The sequence below is a fragment of the Cyanistes caeruleus genome, chromosome 5, assembly GCF_971803275.1.
Source record: "Cyanistes caeruleus chromosome 5, bCyaCae1.hap1.1, whole genome shotgun sequence".
Taxonomy (NCBI): Eukaryota; Metazoa; Chordata; class Aves; order Passeriformes; family Paridae; genus Cyanistes; species Cyanistes caeruleus.
The window spans coordinates 26,089,227-26,107,358 of NC_141705.1; the positions used below are offsets into that span (position 1 = coordinate 26,089,227).

Here is an 18,132-nt window from a genome sequence, read left to right on the forward strand (position 1 = left end):
ATCTTCCCCTAAAGAATAAGATTGTCAAGAAAACATTGTTTTTTCCAGAATTCTTCCTATGGTCCTTTTTCATATACAATCCTATCATGGCACTGTAGCATGACCTTTCTTATTTAAATTACTGCTGTCCTCAAACAAAAAGTCACAAGATAAAAATGAATCCTCTACATCTACTTTGTTAAATACTGTATTTGCAGAGCAGAACCTCTCTTGAGAGCCAAGAGTTCATTTTTGGTTGCTAAAGAAGGAAGTAATCTTCAGTCAACCCAATCCTATGGGATGATAAGTGAATCTTAAAAAGCAAACTCGAAGTGCTTTTTTTCATTCACAGAAAGAATGATTCAAAAGTATCTGTCAGGCAGCTCCCCCAGTTTTCACGTGCTCGTCAGCACCTGGCAGCCATAGCTCAAAGAATTCACTTGCTTTTACAGCTGCTCCATTTCTTTCTGATTTTATAGCAGTTTTCAAACCAACTGCTGTACAGGCAGATACAGCTCGCTTTCCTGGCAGGACTTTGTTCCCAGGCCCACAAGTCTCAGTAACTGAAAATCACTGTCACAAACCTTTACCAAAAAGAGGCTAAGGACAACAACCTCAGTGTAGCTTTGGCAGGGACATTGTTAAAGTGCAGCCCTGTCCTCTTAACCACTTTAAGATCTCGAGATATATGGATGACTTCTGATTCAAGCTGAGCAAGACGGTATGAAAAATCTCAGTGCTTCCAAAACTGATTCACCAGAAGATGATAGGGATGAATTCAAGGACAGAGAAGCACCCACATGACAGGTGTATCCTTCTGTATACCAGATAGATACAGCACAACTGCAGCAACAGAAAGTTGTGTGATAGGTTTTAGAAAGACAATACATCCACTACATTAAAAAAAAAAAAAATAAAATCCAGAAATAATTATTTATTTCCAAACAGGACATGACTACTAATCTATTAATACAGCATATACTGGAAACACAAAAAAGCTTTTAATAAAGCAGTAATAGATTGTACTTGTGTTTACTGGAAAGCCATTGTTCCTGTCCAGACTGGAAGCCCCAGAAATAGTTCTAAACATGCCTAGTTTTCACTAAAGCTTGTGTAATATTTTACAGAAAAATATTTATTACTTAATGCTTTTCACTGTAAGCATTATCATATTTGGTTGTTGAACCCACATATTGCATTACTAAAAGCAATTCTCATGGCATCCAGACCTCCTTAACCTTGAATGAAGGTTTTTGTGAGCAAAATATAACAGCTTTCTTACACCAAGAAACATAAATAACAATCAAAATTAGTATTTTTCCTACAATTTAGAAACTCAGGAGAACCATTAGACAGACTATATATTGCAACTGCAATGGGCTAAAGAACAGACTCCAAGAGCATTGAGATATATCATCACAACTAAGATTGCTTAAATACTGTGGAGCCAAGCAACCTGAGAACAAGGTAGTATAAAGCCCCCATTACATTCACAACTTCAGCAAGCAAACAGTTCTTAAGCAGGAACATCCTCACTTCACTGCTGGATTAGAAGAACATTCCTGACTCCATTTAAAAAGATGTAATGCCTAAAATTGTTGGCACAGAAGCAGCATTCTGAAACTAGGCCGTATGAATGTCACTCCATTGTTGTTACTGAAAGAAAAAAGATCAACTACAATAAAACCTTAGCCAGCACTGCAATATTATGCCAGCTAAGCAAGCCCTTAACCAGACCCATGGAGCTTTGCTGCCTTTCTGTTACACACTTACACACTCTCTGCAGATGCTTATTTTTATGTACATGGAAATGCATGCAAGCACACCCACTCCTTTTCTGATATCCTTCAGCATATAAAAAGTATAAGTTATGATATAAACTGTAAAAAGTAGCATTTGCACCTATAAATATTATGCAAACATAGCAAAAACTTTTCTCAAGCAATTTCTTAGCATATGGATGTTTACTGAATTTCCAAACTCATCCTCAACATAAATATTGTGCAATTCCTTGCTCTGCATATACTGCATCACTTGATTAGAAAATGTTTTAGAAACAAAGCACATGGCTTGCCCACTTCAGCTCGACTCTCTAAGGTATGCATGTGAATTGCAATCCTTGGAGCTGGCACAGGCTGCACAGAGGACTCTGCTCCTGGCCAGTCTGCACAGCGCACCATCAGAATTTGACTCTCTTCACAGAGTAGATGTGCAGCTGGAATCACAACCATTTTCACAAATGGAGTGACAATCCCAGAAAAAGTGAAATAAACCCCAGCTATCTCACCAGTACACACAGAAAATTGGTTTCTTGGTAGATTATCCAAGTGCCACTTCCTGATGAAGGAGTCAGAAAGATCTTACTGTTGTGCTTACGTAACAGAGGGCATAAAGGAGAAAACACAGCATCATATATAACCTCTTCTCAGATATTCTTTTTATTATTACTCTCTATCTTGTTATTATTATTACTCTGTCTTGTCACAGCTGACAATTATCTAGTCTAGAAGCTGCAATTTATCTCCTTATCTATACAATTATATATCTAGTAGCAGACTAAATTTCTTGTAACTGTATCCTAAGATTTACTTTAGTTTTGGAAACAATATATATAAATCATCATTAAGGATGTTTAATCATTTTCATAAGGCATCTTCAACTTCTACTATAAAATACTGGAAAAATCCCTCTGGTTATCTCTATTGCAGCATGCATGTTAATAACCACTCAGTACAATTACAAGGTATAATTTGGAACAGATATTGTTAATCTGCAAGGCACAAATTAAACAAACTAAAAAGCAAAACTATAAGGAAAACCTGTTCTGAAACATGGACTGCTTTAACTTGTAAGACAATAGTCTAGAAGTTACCAGTCCAAAACAGGAATTACAGCAGTTAATTCAAAAAGCAAATCAGGTCTGAATGAACTATTAGGACAAACTAAGTATCTGATTAATACATCGTATAATAAATTACTTGCTACTAATGCCTTCAAACAAGACAGGTGAATATATACTACTGTATTGGGGTAAAAATCCTAAAGGAGCTATTTTGATTAAGTGTATGGTGAGTAGAAGCTGTGCATCCCAGCACATCTCAAGCAGCAATTAATGAAACATAAAGCTGAGATACCAGTTACCTCCAGATCTTAACTTTATTCATTTTTACATATACAAGAAACGTAAGATGTAGGAAATACTCAGCTGACGTTCAATTACATCATCTTTATCACCTCCTGGCGTCCTGTCATGAAGTTGCTGTGCTTACGTTAGCAAATCCTTCTACACAGTGCGAGTCAGCTCCGGGCCTGAGACCCTGCATTGAAGCATGTGTGACGGGGTGATGTGAGGACAGACGGGCTGTCTGAACCAAGAGCAGCATCCTTGCTTCGCTGGTTCAATTCAGACAAGGAATCCCCCTAGAAACTCTCATTTCAGGCCGTTTAGAAGATCAAAGTGGGCAGTTTTCGTAGGCATAATAATAGGTTTCAGGGACAAAAATAATGTCCCCCTGTAAAATACACTGTCCAAGGGTGACTGATTTGTTTCAAAGGAGCATTTGGAGCTTGACAGATTTAAGACATCAGCATCTGGTAACTCCGCATAGATGAGCATCTACTTGTCACCTCTCCTGAACAGTAAAGGGCGCAAAGAACTTCACCAGACTGAAACAACTCTGGGCTAAGAAAAAACAATATTAAAAGAACACATACATACAAAATCTCATATGAGAACTAGGAAGCAGTTAGCTCTCAGACTGGCTTGCCAAGTTGCACCAGCACAGAGGATCACTAAAACCCTGGTTTTTAAAGGGCAATTTCATACGGCAGTGTGCAAAAAAAAGGGGAAAAAAAAGAAAAAAATAAGAAAAGGGCCAAGACATCTGCTACACTGCTGTGGTTCCCGGTGCAGCGAAATACTTACTGCTACTGCCGCTCCAGGATTTCAGCAGAGACTTAATGCTGATCTCGAAGAAGAGGGAGTCCTGCAGGCTGAGCATGGTGCGGGCAGGGCGGAGCGGGGCGCCGGCCGCGCCGCCGCCTCCGCCAGCACCCGCGGGAGGGCCGGGCCGGTGCCGGTGACGCAGGGCCCGGGGGGCGGCGGGCGGGGGGCGGCTCCTGCCGGGACCGACCCCGCCCCGGGGCCGTTCCCGCCTCCGGGGTGTGCCCGCGAGCCTCCCGAGGGATGCTCCCAGCCACACGGGCACAGCGACCGAGCTACCCAGCCCCTGGCAGCCGGACGGAGCGACTCTTTGCAACTACAACCAAAAAGAGCTATAAAAGGCTAGTTGTGCTTGTCCGAGTTCTAAATAAACTTCCGACCTATCTCTTAAAATCGTGATGAATTAAATAAACTGCCCAGAGTTGCTCTGCACAGCGCCAAAAGCCAATCGAGCCATCTACGCTAAAAGATCAGCAAAATCAAAGGAGGGTGGCAGCACGTAGGATGGAGAATCACCAGTGTGAAAAATTGAATCTCAGTGGAAGGCAGGAAGGCCGTAAGTATTCCCACGGAGGATGCTTGCAAGAGAACTACAGCAAATTTAGCTCCAACACCTACAGGCCGTAGCAGTTCTGGATGTCCCGTCCCCAGAAGTGTTCAAGGCCAAGCTGGATGAAGTTCTGAGCAAGCCGATGTAGTGAAGGTGTCCCTGCTACTTCAGGAGGCTGGAACTAGACTAGCTTTAAGGCCCCTTCCAAACCAAATCCTTTTATGATTCTACTAGCTCTTTAGAGATTGGTTGGTGGTGGGTTTTTTTCCTTAATGTCTTTTAAAGAACTTGAGCTGGGGTTCATTTGGTTTGGTTTTTTTTTTTTCTTCTTTCTCTTCTTTTTTTTTTCTTCTCTTCTTAGAGTGCCTTCTAAAGGACTTGACACAATTTTGGTGTTTCTGATAGTTTACTCTGTCCAGAATCATCTCAAATCCCACAGCGGAAAGTCTTTCAGAAGTGGGATGCAATCCAACACTGCCTTAGGTAGCACTAAGCAAGATACTTTACCAATAGCCTTTGCCCACTTCAGCACAGGGTAAAGTAGTTTCAGAGAAACCTCCTTCACCTTGTCAACACTACCAGGTACCACAAAAATTTGGTGGCTCTTTGTCAGCTTCAGGTGTCATCTTTACACAGATCAAAAACACACCTAAAAGTGTCTCAATATTTTATCGGACAATTAAAAAAATTCAGAAAGATTTCTGCATACTGAAAGGAAGGAATGACATGGAGAAAGTAATATTTATTTCCATAACTGCAACCAAATTACACATGTAATGTACCCCCTGGGTCAAGTAACAGAAACTGAGAGAACTGGATGCTGAGATTATTGTAGCAGGGGCCAACGGCAGTTTAATTATGTCTGCTTAAATTATAACTTGAACCACACCATACAGGTGAAACAAAAAATCATGTGGATCCAAGGTAGACTGATTAACTAAATCTGCTTTAAGATGATTCTTTAAAAATCCAGTTTCAAAACTGTTGCACATACTGTACTAGGAGTAAACAAGCCATGAGGAGGAAATAATACCTGTCTCCTCAGACAAATTAGAATTACCTGAAGTTGTAGGAAAGATTTAAGAACAGTGTACATCAAATACTTTTCATGTTTAGGATTTATTTGTGGTTTTGGTTTTGTTTGTTTGGGGCTTTTTTAATCTATATCCCCCACCCCAAAAAGACAAAACAATTATCACTAACAGAGAGGTAACATAAACCAACTGATGTAAAACTAAGTGGTTCCAAGTGACAGGTCTAACACAGCAGCAGAAGTGTCCACAGGCACTGGACAAAGTCTGGGACAAGCCTGCATTAGGCTGGTTGAAGCATCAGCTGCTGTCATTTAGGAGACAAGCAACTTTATTAAGAGAGAGACAAAAAACGTTGTTTAGTTTTCATAGATAAAAAATAATCCAAATTTCCCCATGCAAAAAATATTTTTCTATAATAAGATACTAAATTGACACCTGTATTGAAATAGTACTTTTTTCTTCCCAAACAGGGTACAGGTACATGCATCCACAGAGTAACTCTTTGGGACTTTGCATCAGACTTTCTCTCATAAGCCTATTTCAGGCAGTACTGCCTATGCAGGAAGAAATATTACCTCATATTCCTCTTCATCACTCCTTTTATGAATACATTTGAAGTTACACTTCCGCCATTCCTTTTCTCCTCTTACTAAATAAGGCATAAGAGGCGTTGTGTTTTGTTATGAGTCGGATATAAAGGTCAGATTTTGGAACTGATGAATTTCACCACTAATTTGAAAGACTGTATTAATTATGGTTGGTCTCTGACTGCCTTTAACACTGGGCTACAGAGACCTCTTCAAAGGAATCGTTGTTAACAGTACGCATTCCAAAATCATGAGCCAACTCTCTCAGCACCTCAAAAATAATGACTTTTTAAAATAACACTTTGTGTTCTTTGTAGTTGCCCTTTTCCTCCCTCAGCTTTTATTCTTTAAGTTATTAGTGCCAAAAACTTATTAAAAAACAATCATCCCAGAAACTCCAGGAGATATACCAAAACAACTTCACAAAAATACTAATCTCTATGTTCCACCTTCTGGAGTCCTGTTAAGAAGACTTTCAACAAACAGAGTTGTCAGTATTTCTGTAAAGCAGCATTACAAAATGAAATTATTATTACAAAATCTTTTCCAAAATTTGCATTTATTTACGACATTGATTAAAGTAAATTACATGGCCTTTCACCACAGCATCTGAGATTTTGTAACACTGTTATTTATTCATAGTATCAACTAATGATCACCATCAATTGAGTTTCCTCAAGGATATTGGCTATTTTAATTTTAAATGACTAATAGAAAAAGTATTAACTCATTAACAATTTCTAAGAAATAAGAACTACATGCCAAGAGTATAATCTTCTCCTTCTAAGTAGATGCATTGAAGACTAAGCAAATATAATATTAGGAACAAAAAATATTTTGAAAAGCAAAATGTCCTTTTAAAACTATATGAATATGTATGCTCTCATACATACATGCAGAGACATAGCAACTTGGATTAAATGGACATCAATAATTTCTTAAATTTAAAAATGGCTTAGACCAAGTATTTTCACAACCCACCCCATCCCCCAAGAAAGGCAAAAAGGAATTATCAGTACAAGTCCAATTAATAGTAATAGGTCTGCCAGTATCTTAGACCTATCATATAAGCATCAGTGTAACAAGAGTTATCTTATTGTACAATTGTGCACAAGCATTCCAACAATACTTCTTCCTCACAACTCAATTTAACTGTTTTATAATCAAAGGTGTGTAAATAACAATGAGTGCCATATCAGACTTTTTGGGTTTTGGTTTTTCTTTGAAATGAGTTAATGAAACAACCTACCAAATACCAGAATAAACAGAAGATTTCAGTATAAAACACGAAGTGTAAAATGCAACCTTTCATTTTTAATTGAAACAATGATAGTAAAGGCAGGAAAGAAAAACTATGGATAACAAGCCTCTGCATCCTGGACAAGCACAGATAAGGCTAATTCTTCGAGAAGAGCCCAACAAAACTCATCATGCAAACTTACAAGATATCAACATCATACATTTCTAGAACTGTTAGAAAAATGTCTTCTACAACATGGATTTTTTTCCAGTTCCTCATTCTCAGAGAGGAAAATGAAAGACTCTTCTGGAAAGTACACTATGCCTAAAACTGAGAGCAACAAGTATGACCACTAAAAATATTTATCACTTTAACTACTTATAAGAGAAGTCTTCCATAAGATTAATATTTAACTATTTTAGATAAAATGGAAAACAAAGCACCTGCATATAAATCTAAGCAAATAGCTTTGATCTGGAGCTGGTTCATCTAAGAAAAAAATCGAAAAAGAAAATATGAAATTGAGGAACTGTGCATACTTTTATTAATAGGCTGAACATTGCACAGTTCCAAAAAAGACACAGTTTATATACTGATCCCAGTATCTGTACACCTTTTGATTCTGGATCAATTTCACTTCTAAAGGGAGAAGACTACTATAAAGTCTATTTTTGATACTTTCTCAACAGTCAAAGTGAGGTATGCATGAATAAGCACACTGATATCAGTAAGCACTTAAGAGAACATGACAGGAGCTGGACTGTAGGTGTAGTAAAGCAGAAGTGCTCTATCTGCAGACACAAGCTGTTTGTACTCTATTAAAATGATTAATCCAAGCGCCTAGTCCACACCATGCTTTCTGCTCAGGTACAGAAAACTCTTAGTAAAGAGGATGGCCAGAAGCAAATTGCTCAAGCTGCTTCAGTTAAGCAGACTCTTAAGTCAGCAGACTCCAGGCTGCAAATAGACTGATACATTACAAGATTCATGCACTGTAAGACCAGCTGCTCCAGGAAGCATTAGACTGTCCATTTGTAGTACCATTCATCCGTAGCATGCTTGACCTGTACAAGCAAAGTCCATTCAGCACTTCCACACATACCTTTTAGATGGAACTTTCAATACACATACAGTAATCCCAGTCACAGGACAGGTAAGATTTGACTTGAGTGTTTTAATAGCTAGAGGACCCAAGTAATGTAAGAGATCAGAAACTTTAGCACTCTAGATAGTACAGATAACAGAATTTTTCTTTATTTGCAGAATTAGGTATTTAGTAAAAAATATTTCTAAAAGGATCATTATCCACAGTAGGATCAATACATTTACCAGAAATGTGAATGCAAAGGCTATTTGCACAGCTTATTCAAGTAATGTCATGCCATTTTCTTGGAGTTGCCCAGACACATTGCTGGCAACTATTTTGAACAATGTACATGAAGTGCCATATGCATAATGCTGCTGCTGCAGTAACTGCCAGAAATCTGGCCTGTGGCAAACACTGATATGCAAGACCAAAAAAAAAAAAATGAGTACAATCCACACAATGTTGTTTTTGCTTTACCTCCACAGGCTGAAAAGGTAAGAGGAGTTTCATGACTAAAGATATGACTGTATTTATTATCTTAAAAGAGCGATATTTAATTTTAAATATCTTGCTTGTAAAATGGCAAAGAAATAACACTTTTTAAGTCATTAATTTGTGTTTCACAGGGAGCATTACAGATTTTAAGCTTAATTTCCCTTTTTTACCCCCCTTTATTTGAAGTGTTATTCCCCAGTTCTACAATAGTTTCCTTTCTCTAGGAGCATATTCAAAACACTACCTCCCTCCCTCAAAATCCCAGTGCAACTCTTGCTTCTTTTCTAATGGGATGTCCAAGATAACAGAATATGATTTTTCTTATCCCTCTACAAAATAATTTTGATTATTTTGAACAAAACATTCTGAAATTAACACTCAATTAAAAACCACTAAATGCTAAAGGCATTATTTTCAGCTACAGAACAAATGCAGCTACTCTTGCTTCCAGAAGTTTCTTTACAGTTTTCAGACCTACTACATTCATCTTCAGGATGATACAGACTGACAGAAAATGCACTCACACAAAGAACTACAAATATTTCCCATTTAAAGTAAATTATGAACCTTCCAGCTGGTTCCGGAAGGACACTGAAGATGCTCAGCCTTCTTGCAGAACACAGTCCACGAGTAAGATCAAAGAGGATACAGTTAATATTTAACTTTTCATTAAGTTAACAATATCTAGATTGAATAGTGAGTCTTCGGGGGGGGGTGGGGGGGGGGGGCGGGGGGAAGAAAAAAATTGAAAGAATCTCCCACTTCCACAACCTTCAAGAGTAATTAAATCCTGAAAAATCAAATAATTTTCCAGGTAGTTTAACAACAGCCTTATAAATTTTTTAAGAATTTATACTAAACAGATAACTGGCCCTTCCTGAAAATCTAGCTTTCTACGTCAGCAAACATCATAAGACTACAAGGAAACAAATCAATAATAAAAAGATGAACCATTTCCAAAACCACAATAGGCAGTTCTGAGATGATATTTAACCAATCTCCCTCCAAGACAAAATGAGACAGGTAAAGTGATACTCAAGCTTAAAGCTGCAACTCCATCTCAAAAGTCTGACAAATTCAAGTTTTTCAATTGTAACAAGCAGCCCTGTAATTAAAATTCAGGAAAACACAGTGAAAACTCTCTTCTCAGATACTACATTTCAATCTTCAATGAATTCAAATAAAACAAATAAAGCCCAATTAGGATGGTTCCATGTCAGACAACCTGAAATAACTGCCTTAATGTCTGGTCTGTCCAATTCTGTATCATGTCAGCCTCCTCACTGTGCATCAGCACAAACATACCAATGTACTGGGTTTGGAGAACCAGCCCTTGGTTTTCACCAACCTTTTAAATGGAACCTGGAAACAGTTACGGAGCTACACAGAAAATCCCTGCTTAGTTGCTGGGCGTTTAAATGGATAGAGTAAGGAAAGGCTTAACTCTGTTACCCTACAAGGCCTCAAGACAACTGCTGCAAATCGGTTATGTTTCTATTTCTGTTGTTCCTCCCAAGCTGCTGGATGTCTGTGCCGCTTTTATGGGAAACATAATTTTTACATTATGCAAGGATCAGTTATTCTATCCCTATAGAGCACATAGGGGTGGGGGAAAAGCCACTGAGAGCTTATGATTCATCTGGGAAAACTTTAAAGAATAAAAAGTTAAAGAAAAAAGTTACCTATAGGGATAAACTCAGCATAGAAGTCGCAATCTGTTAAGCCTCATGAGTGCAATAGTACTTGGACAGAAAATATTCTCAGATGCAGATTACCACTGAACTCACAAAGCAGCTGAAGATAGTTTTGTATGTGCTCTGTCTGCACCTGGAGGTGAATTCCTGCCTTCCTCCCTCTACCATAAGCAAAGCTGAGTGTTTGCTCCTGAGCCACTGCAGTCCATTCCTGTTCATACGTTAAAGCACCGTAGAGCCCTGCATAAGCAGACTTATGTCTCATTAAGTCACCTGTGCCACAGGACACTTAACAGTAGGCAGAGGGATGAGGGACAGCACAGTGACAAGAGGGAACTACTACAGGTGTCTCTGTAAAACCTCCTCACAGCCATAAGCCTACCAACTTACTCCACTAGGGCTTAAATCCCTATGTAGGCGGCAGCTCTGCACACATAGTATAAGGACTTGGACAGCTGTACTTAAGAGTCAGGGAAAGGAAAGCAAGAAGGGGCAAGGCATGGGCAGCCAGTTTTCTCTCTTAAGGTTTCAACTCATAAAATTGCTTTTCCTGTTGTTTTAGTTACACAGGGCAGGAACATATGGAGCTCCACCACCCAACATCAGAAATAAGTAATTACATTAATGTGCCATTCTTCGCAGTTGAGGTAAACCGGCATATTTCTTCACTCCAAAGCCAGCAAATATCTACAGTGCCTTTTTTTAGTGCTTTAGTTTCTAGGATTTAAACAATTAAGTTGTTTTTAATGCTGAATTTTTGCAGCTCTCCCATGTCTATGAAATAGATTCTTGTAAGAACCTGAAGCATAAGTAAAAAAATATTTTTTTTATATATATATTGAGATATTTTTAAAACTCAAAAAGGTAACTAAAAGATAAAACATACATTGTTTTGCAAATCAGAAATAAAAGAATTCATGAGTGTAATTTCTGAACCTTTATCTTGAGCAAGCATGCTGTTACACTAAAGAAAAGCAAGGAAAGAAATGCAAAAATCAGAAAGGGAAAGAATGAGAAGTAGTAACAAACTCAAGGGCAACTAAATGCAACAGTTAGATACTGAACACCTAACATATACTAACAGTTTTACAAGGCCACATTTGTCTGGAAGTTGTGCAAATAGTCCACAACAGAAAGTTCCTTCAAGTGCCTTAGCTGGTGGACTACAAAATAACCTCTGCCAGCAGCTGCACATGGGGCAGCAGCTGTGAAACCCAGCGCTCCACCTGAACCATGGCAGGCAGCTCTGCATCCCCACACCAGCATCCCACACAGCATCACACAGAAATGACTGTGTCCCTCCACTGCAAGCCCTACTAATTACTGAAAAACGAAGAAATGAAATCAGGTGGTAAAAACATGTTCACATAAAATGGACAATATACTTTAGCTTTTACCATTGGTTCAACTGGCTCTCCCTATTTGTCAGCCATATTATCTATTGATAAAGCATTTGCATACTGTTCATATCTCCCAGTAACTGATATGAACATGTTAATTATCCAAACATACAATGTACCAATAAATGTCTATGGTATCACTTCCTCAATATCTGGGAAAATTAACCTACTCTGCTCTGCACAGCTCCTTCCATGAAACAGAAATTTATTGAAACCCCACACAAAAAAAAAAACAGTTTTAAACTAACTCTAATAACACACTAAATAAATACAAAATTTTTATACAAGTTTGGAGTTTCTTTTATATGTATTACTGGTTTTCCTGTTTTAAGTTAGAAAATACTTTGGAATGAAAAACATCCTTCCTTCAGCTAGTCATCCTCTCAAAGAGATTACTGAGACAAAGCTCACACCACTCCATTTTTAAGAGATGCCAAGTGACACCAGACAGTTTTGAGTCAGTTTCTAATATGACCATGCAACAGCATCCTGTTGTTAGAGTATCTGAAGCTTATACTGGTCTTGTCAATAAGCATTGAAAGTATCCCAAGCAATCAGGGTTCACAACACGCCTGTCACTACAGACTTCTTCAGATTAATCAGCTAAACAACTATCATTATTTATGCAGCATCTCCCTATAAAGGCATATTGCACAGCTTGTGAAGTGAGAATACACTAAGTCCTGAACATCCGGAGCATATAATGAAAAACTGCTGCAGACAGAAACTTAACATCTTCAGAAGGTTCCACTGGTAAAGTGACATGGCTTTCTGAAAGTTTTACCTGTCTCTTCAAAACAGTAGTGCATTTGGATTTCTCATAACAAAATCCTTCTTTTATAAATAAATACAAACATCAAAAATTTACAAGCATGAGTCAAGAACCCTCCTGTCTGGGAGGGTAGATCTTTGTTTGAAGGGACTTTTTAGAACTTAGCTGGAGAACAAGAGGATGCGCGTCAAATAGAATAACCAACATCACTAACACTTTCATTTAATGAAAATGGAAAGGCTTTCCAAAGTAGCTCTTGATTAAGAGGAAGTAGTTGAAATTCTTTTTCCTTGTTTGGATCCACATAATACAGGAACACATACAAAGTTAGAACTCACAGGATAAGAATCATCCTGTTATTGAGGAGCTTAGAACAAAAGCAAAACACAGAAGTTTACAAATCAAGACATAAAACAGTTAACAAATGCAGCCAACAGAAACTACCAATAGTCTTCAAAAATATCAATTACTGAAAAATGTCATATCTGACTCTTCTACTTACAATTCACATTTTCATTAGAAACAGAAAAAACTATGCCTAAAGGAGATTAAGATTAGTTTGATCACCTAAAAACTAAAACTTTTCCATTTGAAATACAGACTTCTTTTTCAAGTGATAACTGAAAAACTGTTTAACAATGTCCCAGTTCTAATCTTTCTGTAACTTTAATCTGAATTGCTGGTATCACGAGCATGGCATCTTCATATACAGTTACTGAACTAATCCTGCTACTAAGCACTATATTGACCTTTCAAATATGTTCTTGAGCATTAGGAGGGTATTTTTTTAGCCCATAGATCAATTTGCATGTTTTTAAGCATGGCAATTTTTTACTTCAAAGAAAACAGCTCCTTAAAAATAAGCTGGTACTTCTATTTTACATGCTATCCAAACTTTTATATACTCTACCTTGGGATCACTACAGACATTATTGATAGCAGATTAAGTTTTAAAATCTGTTCTACATGGAAGATATTTAGAGTATAAATCAAAAAAGGAACAACATCCTAAACTCTACCCCCATCTCAAAATGTCACTTTCAAGGCCTCTGGGCACCTTAGACACAAAGAATTGAAAAGAATATTTTTGTTCTTCTATTATCAGTCTATCATAAATAGAACAGTTTTACAGTAGCAGATATTTTTGCAACAAGTTTCTCCACATCTTGTTGACTTCAGCACTTCACAACTCCCCCAGTCAGCTTTTGCAGAATCTTCTAAAAACTTCCTTGGTTTTCTGTCTATGATTGGTTTTCTCACATCACCCACATGTTCATGTCTCTCCCTTTCTCCTTCAAGTTAAAACCTTTATTTTGTCCCTCTCACAACTACCTTAAAAATAATTGTAGACTGGAAAGGTCAAGAGATGTTTACTTAATTTACAACCCTCCCACTAAATTTTCTCTGCATTATTTTAAAGAATTAGCTTAAAGATAACATTTCAAAGAATATTTGCAGCTAAATGTTGTCCAAATTCACCTTTTATTTTTTTCCCTTAATAAACTGGAGATTTTATTCTTACTTTTCACCTTACAGTCTGCAGGACAGAAAGTCAAAAGAACAGAAAAACAAAGTCCAAACATCAGATTTACTGACATTCACTTCCTATATTTGCCATTGGTTATTTCTCAGTGTCCCAGTTTGCTGCCTACTCACTGGTATTGAAAGGGAATGGGAGTTTCCTCTGGTTCAGTGTGTTGAAGTCTCACCAAAGATAGACATGCAACGTGAATACCAAAAACAAATATACATGACAACTACACAGGTGGAAGGGTACAATCTCCTGTACACAACACTGAGCCACTGCATTGATTCAGCTGTCACATGAAAGCTCATGCTAACACTATGTCTGAAAAAAACCTTTCACATGCTTGAAGTCCAGAAGATCCATAAAAAGAGACCCTGCAAATACGATACAAAGAATCTATTAAGTGACCAATAGCAATAAAAAAGTTGACAAGCTTTCTTCACCATGTGTAAGAGGAAAACAAGTGAATTACCTCCTCACTATATACACATACTCCACAGACTTATATCTAAACATACCCCACATGCATAACTTAAGTATGAAGAAATACTTCTTCTAGATCCACCTTTGATTTGTATTGATACACACCTTGTACGAAGCACTAAATTACAATTTCTTCACCACTTAACTAAAATATATTCTTTGTAAATTTCTGCACACACTCTTCAGATGAAACCCTGGGAAAAACTACAGCAGAAGTCAAGTATGCAATTTTAAAGAATCAGATTAAAAAAAAAAAAAAAGTAAAAATTATATTTGAAATCTCTATGACAATTAAACACAACTATAGTTGATTTTCAGTATTACTGGCAAAATGAACAAGTCAGAGGCATACCCTCTTTGCACCTGAGCTTACTTTTAAAAAGATTTGCTGGACCTTATCTCAGTTCTTTATTGACTCCATCTTAAGCTAATGCCTTACTTAAGAAACATTTACCCAATGGTCTTTTTATCTGCTTATAAGCAGTAATAATAAAACATATCATCCCTGCACTTAAAATAAAACTCTGGAGAGATGCTTGTTTTCCCATTTATCTAAAATATTAAAGAGCTCATTTTCGACAAATCAATTAAAACAGAGGATATCCAAAAGGTGACTGCTACTTTCGGTGATGGTAAGACATCTAATGCTGTTCCCACTACTGACCCAAAAGGCCCTATCAGCAAGTTATTCCCCCTGTCGATTAATTTCAAGTGCCCCAAATACATTAGAACGTTTTCTGTTGGCTTTGTGAAATTAATCAGCTCAGGGAAAAGCCACACCAGAACCCAAGAGAAGATGGTGACGGCTGCACAGCTGTGAGTGAGATTGCCCTTTTCATTGACAGCAAACTGTTAGATCAGCCTGATCCGCCTGTAAAACTGCATTCAAAAATCAACCCAAAATCTCCTTTCCCTACTTTCTGTTCAAGCACATATTCCAAAGGCCCTTAGGAGAGGTTCACCTATTATTTCTTATGGAAAACATACACAGAACTATTTCCTGGGGCATTACTCAAGCAAAACAATCCTATCTGCAGTGATAAAAAAACAAAGAGAGAGGTTAGAGATTTTTATGTAAATAGTATTCTGGATCCCAAACAGTATTATGGAGCAGTCTTTAAATGCAAGACTTTGAAGTCTTTAAAATCGAGATTGTGGGGGGAAGCCATGGTACCTGACTGCACACCAACCCCCCCAGTCTTTTCTAATCAAAACTCTACACTTGGGTACAGAAACTGACTTTTATTTCAGGTAGAAACACCAAGTCCCAGGTCATCCTTTGCTGTACAGGGCTGATTAGAGTTGCAACTGGGAGCTGAATATGTCCTGCAGAGATGCTGGTATTATAGGGACACAGTGCTCACAGGTACTTTATGTGTATGCAGCCCCTGCTGCTAACCCCCTGAGGCAGCTACAGCTCCGTTACTTTACCATCAAAGAACACATTCTTGTTGGTGTATTTTTACTCTCCTAGCAGAGGCACTTGAAATGCAGCAGGTTTTCCGTACACAGAAACAACATGGGGGCTGTGAGCACTGAGAATACTCACATCACTGATAAAATTAACATGTCTTCTACAGTTCTTGCAGATTTGACTTACACAGATGGCCATAAAGACAGTTCCACAGTACTAGCTACCCTGCCTTATAGCACAAGGAAAGCACTGAGCTGCAACAGGAGGGCACATTTCACAGACCACAGGTACAGCTGCCATTTGCCAGTTCACACAGGGCAGAGTTGTGACATTTCCCTTCTTTAACATCACAATCTGAGTCTTCCATGCTCAACTTTGCATGTTTTGTTTGGATTGTAGAGTTTTTGAAACAAATTTTTAAAACTCAAATGCTACAGCAAATTTTAAAAAACTGCCTATTCTTTTACCAACCTCTTTTAAGTGTTGTGATGCATACAGTCATATGCAAATAATTCAACAAGTCAGGTGTGGTTTTCCTAACAACTGTAGTAATCTTATACATCTAAAAGGACATTAAATACAGTGTCTAAAAAGACACTAAAATACACTTAAAACCATTCTGATGGAAACTACATATTTTAAAAGATATATCACAGAACATTTATTTGTAATGTCCTATTTTCAGCTGTAAAACAAAGTATATACCAAGTAAATACTTTGAAAGCTGATATGAAAAATATTTTAATAACAAACAACAACAAAAAATTTCATCACCTGAATTTCTCACAAAATTTTCAGGTCAGCTAGATGCAAACCCAACTCAGTGGTATTATAAAAATAGTATTTTAAGGTTTTGATGCCAGGAATAGGTTTTTTTGCTTGGTCTGTCAGTTGGAGAACTTCTAAAATATGGTTATACTTCAAAATAATTGTCAGGCTCAGTATTTCCCCTAAATTCTCACCAAGACAAAAAAAAATTTAAACGGCAGCAATAAGGAACAGAAAGTAAACAGAAAAAAAAAATAAACCCCACTCACTCTCAAATTCAAATATATTAATAGGACAAACAACCTTAGCTTTAAAAAACTGAGTTCCTCAACAGTCTTACTGTATTAAATTCTGTGGTGCATTAACACCACATTTGTCAACAATGAGCAAGTAAATGTTTACAATGTTTTTTCAAATAATTCTATTGTTTTATTACCTGTTTGGTCAGCACCTGCCTTCTGCAGCATACCCAACTGGTAAACACAGTAGTTCTTTTGCTCTATTCCAGCAGAGCAGTTCATTCCATTACCAAGATACAAAAATAGAAATAAGCAGATAATTTAAAGAGGATTCAGCTACTATCTGCTATTGTAAAAGCATGATCCCAGAACAGACTCTAAGTCTTCATTTCGTAAATGATGACATCACACTATTAAGCAATATTAGTCAGGCACTGTTGGTTTCCACAAAATCACTCCTAATAGTCACCATTTGGCACATATTTAATGACCAAGAGAGGAAAATTCATCTTTAACAGTCAGAGTAGTTTATTCTATGTTTATTATCCTTATTTGCTCCAACTATCAACAAAACACTGAACAAAGATGAAAGTTCATGTTTTGTCCACAAACTTCAGCCTATAGAATTTTCTTTTACTTTCCTTTTTAATTGTCTTCCTCTGACACAAAGACAGTTCTATTTCTTCTGAAATGATAACATATGGAAAAAAATAATTTATTTAAATTAAAATTAATTTAATTTAAAAAATTTAAATTGAGAGCTATCAAGAAATGAGAATATAGCATAAAAGCAGGACTGGTGAGACATACCTATGGAGATATTAAATTCACAGTGACATCCAACTATAAACTCCAGGGCTGTTGTACAGCATTCCAAGTTAAATGAGGCTAAAAACCTTTCACCATCAGACACCATGGG

General features: G+C 37.3%; 1 protein-coding gene across 21 annotated transcripts in view; it reads right to left on the bottom strand.

Moving 5' to 3' along the window:
• FRYL (FRY like transcription coactivator) overlaps nt 1-18,132 on the bottom strand; it is a 165,107-nt gene that overhangs the window by 113,703 nt on the left and 33,272 nt on the right. Inside the window, exon 1 of one of the 21 annotated variants that reach the window (XM_086889532.1) lies at nt 3,905-4,051. The exons of 19 other annotated variants lie outside the window; for them this stretch is intronic. In XM_086889532.1, the coding sequence (XP_086745658.1) occupies nt 3,905-3,980 (76 nt within the window). In that variant the 5' untranslated portion in view covers nt 3,981-4,051. Of the gene's footprint in view, nt 1-3,904; nt 4,052-18,132 lie in introns of those variants that run through there. One more of the 21 variants, XM_086889533.1, reaches the window with a different exon arrangement.